Source organism: Ruditapes philippinarum, unplaced genomic scaffold (assembly GCF_026571515.1).
Source record: "Ruditapes philippinarum isolate M1 unplaced genomic scaffold, ASM2657151v2 ctg2548_1_1_1_1, whole genome shotgun sequence".
In the NCBI taxonomy this organism is placed as follows: domain Eukaryota; kingdom Metazoa; phylum Mollusca; class Bivalvia; order Venerida; family Veneridae; genus Ruditapes; species Ruditapes philippinarum.
In genome coordinates, this window is record NW_026852379.1 from 32,695 (window position 1) to 40,854 (window position 8,160).

At 31.4% G+C, this 8,160-nt stretch overlaps 1 protein-coding gene across 1 annotated transcript; it reads right to left on the reverse strand.

The window, feature by feature from the left end:
- Positions 1-575: 575 nt before the first annotated feature.
- Positions 576-7,749, reverse strand: LOC132758529 (protein Star-like). The gene is made up of 4 exons (XM_060750205.1): positions 7,611-7,749; positions 5,190-5,641; positions 4,132-4,326; positions 576-1,332 (listed from the first exon to the last, which is right to left on the reverse strand). The coding sequence occupies exons 1-4, from the start codon at positions 7,666-7,668 to the stop codon at positions 949-951; spliced, it is 1,089 nt and encodes a 362-aa protein (XP_060606188.1). The 5' UTR covers positions 7,669-7,749; the 3' UTR covers positions 576-948.
- Between the last annotated feature and the right edge of the window lie 411 nt (positions 7,750-8,160).

Consider the following 8,160-nt stretch of genomic DNA (forward strand, 5'->3'; position numbering starts at 1 on the left):
ACGTAACTTTTTGGACATACGTTTATTGAATGTTTCAGATAACATTATTTGGGCCCACAAATGTGGTTTATATTTTACAGCCCAGCAACTATGCTTTATATTTTACAGTCGCTATTAAGATGGGCCACTTTTTACATTTGATACAAAAATAATCGGGTGATATTTTACAGCAGCTACAAATATGGGCTTTGTTTTACAGTCTCCACGTCAAACCTAACTCGGTCAGCCATTATTATTGGGGTATGGATTGTAGGATTTAGAGATTTCTATAAAACGATGGATATCAATAATTCTTTGACGTGAAATGCTTTTATAAAGAGAAATGATATTCGATACTGGAATATCATAATTACTGGAAATGATATTCGAGACTGGAATATCATAATTACTGAAAAATCACGTTTACCCACTCCACCCCCATTCACACACGTTGAACATTACATATTCACTTAAATATCGAAATCTCTACATCTGTAGTTATTTTTCATATAACATTATAACGAGCAATAATTCATTATAATGAAAATAATTATTATGAACAATAATCATCTTAGTTCCTGAATACGCTATTGGCTAGTTACATTTACTATATTATCTTAAAGTATTTTTTTCTCTTTCAATATTCAACAAACTAATTTTGCCCATTTGAATATTCAACAATTGTAAACTTCCTTTAAATAATCTGACAAATTTATTATTCAGCAACCTTGTATTTTCCTTTGAGTATTCAGCAATCTTTTCTTTTTAATATTCAACAACCGTATATTTCCTTAACATATTCGTACAATTTTACATTTTAACCTTTAATGGTATTCAACAAGTTTATGTTTTCCCTTCAAATATCCCTGTTTTCCCATTTGAATTTAAAATAACTTTTTTTCTCTCCTTTGAATATTCAATAATAATGCCTAAAGGCACTAATAGGAAACAAAATCTCTCACAAATATCCTAATGAGTCAGCCCTTTCTTTCTAAATATAATATCGTTAACTCCACCGTCCCACCTTGAGACCTGTAACATAGAGTCATAGCCTTGTTTCTCCACATAGCTCTTCAACCCGCCTGATGAGCCCACATCATGAACATACTCTACTGTCAACATCTTTATATTCACCTTATCCCATGGAATCGTCTTCAATACATTTAATTCATCTCCTTCCACATCTAGACTAAAAAAATCCACAGTCAACTGATCTAAGGCTAAGAGTATGGAAAAAAGGGGAAAGCACTGAATTTGAATCTCGTCTTTGGCGATATTTTGCTTATTTATCCAATTCTTGGCTTCCTGGTTGTGGACAACTCGACCTCTATTAAAAGCTTTGTTGAAAGTCATCTGGAAAAGCAAATATATATTATATATTATTGTTGATTGTTAACAGTTAGAGTATAACAGTGATCCCATTATGTCAACTTAATCTGTTTATAAATACAACGTACGTTATAATGTCATTTCCTGAATTATGACATTTGAGCATGAAGGTCAAGGTCATTTATGGATTACGATCATAATTATTATAATTATAAAACATTATTTTAAAATAGGATAAAAGTTGTTTCAAGAGTGGTATGACAGGTTTGAAAGCATCACTATAAATCATTGGCTATCAATAATGTTATGTCTGACTCAATTTGTGATTGGAGTTTCCAATGAATTGCCTTTGAAGAACTAAAACTGTATTGTTGATAAATCACACCACTTGTCTTGAAAACTTGCCATGGTGGCAATATATATTTTCCTCATAGTTATCATGGCTATATTATGACTTAATCTCACTTATTGCTATCCTATTACTATTTCTATGATTTCTATGATTTCCCCCATTTTTATCACAATTGTTTAATGATTTTTTACAGTTTTTCTTTTATATGTTCCCTTGTTACAAATGTTTTCTTACTCAAATTTTACTATGATTTTTCCCTTTACTATCCATGGGATATAATTGAACATGCTGTTATATATACATTCCAAATACAACTACAACTCTATATTGTTTTTTCAAAGACACTTCCAAGTTTGTAAAACACATTGCTTTTCATGGTTAAACTGATGTGCAAATATTTTGAAAATAAAGGTGAATATAACCATCATTGTTTTTGAAAGTGAAAGTTGGGCTAACGTTTGAAGGACTCTCTCTCGAAGTATTAATCTATAATGTTAGCACTTTTCTGCCTCTTGACTTTCACCATAAGTCAGCATAGTTTTTTATTTTAACTTTAGCTTCAACTGCTATGAACAAGCGAGGTTTAATACACCCTTAAATGCCTGCGAATGACTCTTAGAATAACCAAATAAAAAATGGTAAATCTGCGCACTTGTTGAAATAAAGGAGGAGCAGAACGACACAAAATTTCAAAAAGTCGTACTTGTAAAGCTCGTTTGGAGCTTGACATGACGGGTACCCTGTTAATTTCGTATTGTGGCAGGAATCTGACACCATGAAACTTATTTTTATGTAGACAGAGCCAGCAAGTTCGTAACCGTTTTATTTCTTTTGTCTTTGACATCATTAATTTTTTCCAAATTCAACTATATCTAATTTTTAATAAGCAAATGACCAACAATAAAAATCAAATTTGAGCTTTACATATAGAATACATGTATATAAATCATTAAAGGCATGGAACACGTTACCAAATCTAACTGAAGCGAAATTTAAAACACAAACACACACACACATACACAAACGTGTGACATAGCTTGACTACATAAAATGCGGTAATTAAATTTTTTGAAGCCGCACATCACTATCAATCATTTCAAAAGAGAAAAATACAAAACCTTAAAATATATGCAATGAAATATCTTCAAAACAAAATTATTTCCTAGTTTCTAAAGGTGAACATACGGATAGATTGAACAAATCAGATGTTTGTGAATTATCCAATGCGTTTTGTACTGATGCGTTTCCTTCCATGTGAAACAGTTCCCCTTTAGGTTAACCATAGCTATTTATAAGATGCAACGTGTGTACGCATGATTTAATTTAAGCCTGCTTCAAAGATATTAAATCTCTGTAAACTGCAGACAATGGCAAAGTCCATTATTTCTATACGGAGATAAGTGAACATTGTCTACCCATTGAGGAAAATGTAAATAAAAATAATGTGAAACTAAGCAAGAAATCTTTAATTGGTTTCTGAAGTGTAAATTTGATATATATGAATGTTTGTATATACTTTCGATTTTATTGACGACTCGCAAACTTAATCGTGTCATTCCGCAATAAATCATGCGACTTATCAGCCAAATTAATCTCAATACACATTTATGAGCTTTTGAAAACTGTATTGATATATAGAAGTGCAGTTTTTAATTGATTCATATAAGAAAAATCTCAATTGATATATAACAGTTGAGTTCTTTTACACCTGCTATATATCGGTAAGTTTTTTCACAGAGGCTCCAATGGGGCATCAGTAACGCATATCCCGAATAATGTAAACACATATTATCAATGAAATAAAATTTATAGTTATGTATACAACTGCTAAAATCAAAAGGTACATCCGCTGAATGTATTATTTCCACTTGAAAAGCCCTTTAATCTTGAATCTATATAATTTTCTCCACAAGGTATCAGTCTACAATCGTCTGAATAGCAATAAAACAGTTATTATATTTGGAACTCGTTCGTAAAGGGGGGAATACTGGCTTGGGCGACATCAAGGGATGTTAGGCCGAGAAGGTTCTTGTCTAAAGACATTCCGACTGTTATATCCTCGAAACTAATGCGTTTCATATACTATAACGATTACTTACTGCAGGAGAACACTCTGTAGCATACTGATCACTGATCGTAGTTGTAAAGAGGGACCCTGTGACTGAATCTATATTAGACTTAAAAGTGACCATTGCAAGTAGGTTTATGTTACATGAAGGTTTAGACTGTAAAGGATGTTACGATTACAATAGAATCATCAGTTAAATACCGGTCATTATGATAATGTAAATCACATATTAAACTAAATCGTTAGAATTTCAATTTTATTTTGCTATTTAACCTATTGTCTCTTGGCATGCTGCTTCACACCAATGAGAATGTCCTTGGTCTTATAACAATGACCAATATGAAACCTGATTAACTTTTATATTTCTATTTAATATTACCTTCAACAAGATTCATTCACTTACCAATGCTGGATATGGTTGTGGATTCAAGCAAGCGTTCATGGTAAACGCCTTTCTGTTCTTTGTTTTCAAAACTTTATAATTTTCTGGATCTGCTTCTACGAGTAAACCGTTCCATTTCCTTACTTTCTCAAAGAAGAGTGTGTTTGATCCTTTCTCTCCATTCAAAGCCCCACATTCAATGTAAAAACCACCCTCCTAAAATCATTGAAGAAATATTAGTTACCTACTTGGAAGTTGCAATAAAAAAAGATTTATCAAGATTCCAGTGACATTATTTACAAATTTTCTATAACTGAACACAAAACCTGAATAATTGTATTGGATTTGACTAGCTTTAAAGATGAAACAGTTCATTCAAACGTTTCATATTTTCATATCAAAAATACAAAACAAGTGGCATTTCCCTATATACAAATGTATTTCAATATCCAGATGCAACAAAAGCTCAGTTTTCTCAGTCTCTTAACCCTTATCGTACTGGAACCGAAAGCAGCTAGCTTTTGCGACGAGCAGCCTGCAAAGCTGTCCAGAATTGGTTATAGACACTTATATATGTACATGTATATGACAGTTGGACAAGTCCGTTTAAGATGTTCAGCAATGTAAGGGTTAATTCTCACATTTGACCTTTGATCTCTGGGTTTGACACTGACCTTGGTTAATGGGACCTTAATTTTGCACACACGACTGTGCCTCACGGTGTAAATCATTCGGTCCATAATGACTCCATGCTTAACTATAAAAACTGTTTTCCTCTGGTGTCAGAGTGTTACCTTGATTTATGACCATGACTCATGTGTTCATAAGGATGAACATTTGTTTCATATTGATCTTATTCACCTTAATTATTCGGACAATACTTACCGTCTTTTGTGATATCAACTAAATTGTTTTAACTGTGTTTAAACTGATAATATTTTCACAAGGATATTTCGAAGTTTAATATTTTATGATGTTATTTAATTAAATCTTACGTTTCGTTTAACATATATCCACAGTGTTCGACAAAAGAAAATCAATTAAGTAAATATAAAAGGAGACATATGAATTGTACTAACCATGTAATTTAATCTGCTATCAACAAAAGGGGTCTGACCATTTGAGAACTCCAGTCGTTCTGGATTCAGAAGGTTATATGGAGCCTTTGAAGGTGGCTCGATGTAATAATCTCTAATCAACTTTATCAGCCGTGGGTCGTCTTGGCTCACTTTTTCTTTGTTCAGTTTCATCATGGCAGCCTTATAATCAAATGAGCTGTTTCGAACCATGGGTATAGTCATAGGTATAAAACTTTTAGAATGCTCGGCATTTTTACGATCTTGTGAAAAGATTCCTTGTAAAACGATTTCATTTGTGTCGCCAGGTTTATGCTCAACAGACAATGGTCGAGTCTGGTTCTTGTATTCGTGTATTAAAAAAACTAGACAAATCAGAACACTTGTACCGACTAAATAACCCACTGTATGTGGTCTCATCCTTTTTCCTCTTTTATTTTCTCCCGAAGAGAAACCTACAATTATAAAAGAAATATTTTTTATCATTACAAAAACAACTTCTATAAATAACAAATTATAAACAAAAAACTAATACAAGTAAGTACGGTTTGCCTACCACTCCAATACATATAATATTTTACATAATTGAATTTTCACATAGTAATTTAATGATATTTCCAGTAGTGTATCCAGTAGATTATTGAATAATAATACCACAGATAAATATTTTTCTATATGCACACCTTAGCATAGGATGTTCAATTGACACTTTTACTTTTCAGTTTGTCTCACATACTTTATATAAGGGCTATTAATTAAATAAAGCAGAGGTATCAATCACATAATCATCTGGTAACATAGTCATGTGTTTAAAATTATCGTCTGTTACATAATCTGGATTATCAGACGTGCGTGCATTCATGTCTCCACAAATCAATAGTTCAAAATCATTTACTAAGGTAGAATAAAGACTTGCAATATAACCTAACAATCTGTCAAAAACATTTGAATCTATCATCGATTGTCTGCTACTATCATCTGGTATTACATAGCATAAACATACAAACAAATCGTGCGTTAATGATAACTGAGAGCCCTTAATTTTCACACATATAATATCGTCGTAACTTTGAAAAACAAGTGTTTCATTCGAGACAAATTTACTTCGAACATATGTAATAATGCCACCTGATGATCGCTTACTACTTTTCTTAGTCTCAGTTCTATTTAAAACACAATGCTCAAAACCAGATACATGCAGTTCTGAAAAAGAATGTGTCCACGATTCTGTAAATACAATTATATCATACTCATTAAACAATTTCTTTATCTCTTGTGATGTTAGTTTATTTGTTCTTTTTGAGACAAGGCCCAGCACATTCAAAAGCGCTCATCGTAGCGGGACCTTCTCCTGGTTGTACTAATGTCCTTGATTTTCACCTGTGTTTATCACAGTGCTATTTTTAAACATCTGGGTTGACCAAGGTATAGATTTCACATTTTCTTAGCTTGTTATTAGAATATGATAACAAAAACATTTTAAACGGAAAAAAGTTAAGGGTCACCATTCTCATTTTCGAGTTATCTGCCGTTGAATTGGATTTTTTGTTAAATGCAAGGGCAGATAATTTACAATACAATACATTTTTTTTCTTCTTATTTTCAAGAAGCTTTTTTCTTCTTAGTCAATATGCCAAATTTTAAGAACAAATTTAGAGTGAATAGTTGTTTTTCCCACTTCTTCTCTTAACCTGTGCATTTTTTCTTAAAAATTGGCCTATTTTTATGAATTTAAAGTACCTTTATTTTCATTTAAAAAATAACAGAAACGATATAAGAAATTGCATATAATTATGTAGTGTATTCAACAATAAAAAGAAAAACATTATCCAGAAGTTCATTCACGTATGTATAAGTTATCTGCCCTTTAAATGACCTCAAATAAGTAGAAAATTCTGATTCAGGGGCAGATAACTCAAAAAGGAGAGCGGTGACCCCAATTTTTTTCGCTTAAAATGTGTCTGTTATCATATTCTAACAACATGCCAAGTTTAAAGAAATTATATAGAACAGTTTTAATTTTGCCTAGTATATGACTATATGAAAACTCCTGAAAACGCCCTTAACTGTCAATGTTATAAAAATATGTATTTAGTTCAGTTGAACTTTTGTCAATGAAAAAAAAATGAGCATAATGTCATTTTAAAAATTATTGACAATAATAGAGAGATGCAGGGGGCAAGTCGGGATAAGACACGTCAAAACTGCACAGGTTAGGATTTCTTGGTGAAGGATCTCAGATCTCGGACTTAGTTTAGACACATTTTAAACGTAGTGGCTTACTCCTTGATCTATGTCATTAAGGAACACAAAAATCATTTTAAGTTTTATCAAAGTTTTCTTGATTAAAAGTGAAGGTCTAAATAAAAGATGATTTTGTTTAACATTCTAAATGCTGTAGATATGACAAAGAAACAAACTTACAATTACAGCATGTAGTAAATATTATCCGTTTAGATCCAGTGTATTTGATATTTTGCATTTATCTTTTCTAGTTTAAATGATAGTGTTAAACAAGGCTGCGTTTGCAGATAGTTGGATCAAGGTTAGATAAGAGTTATAAATATCGTCGCACATATGTTCCTCTAAATTTTATTATTCTTTATCTAATTCTTAAAAATGTCTAAAATCATTATATGAATAACTAAACATCCATTCATCTGTATTTTTATTTAGTGTAAATAAAATGTGTTTAATACTATATTCATTTTTACCTTTTCACTTAATGTTCACATAAATACGCATGCGCATGTTCGCTTACGAGTATGTAAAATACTAATATTTGATATGATTTTCAAACGCATATGAAAATATTTTCATTTGACAAATGAGCTTGTTTTTAATGTTTCCACTTTTGTTCATCCACAAAGTTATATAAGATAAAAGGCATCTGAATAAAAGTCGAAATAGTATAACTGAAACATGTAATTAAATCAATTATCGCTATTCAACATTATGTCGATGTGAGAACAAT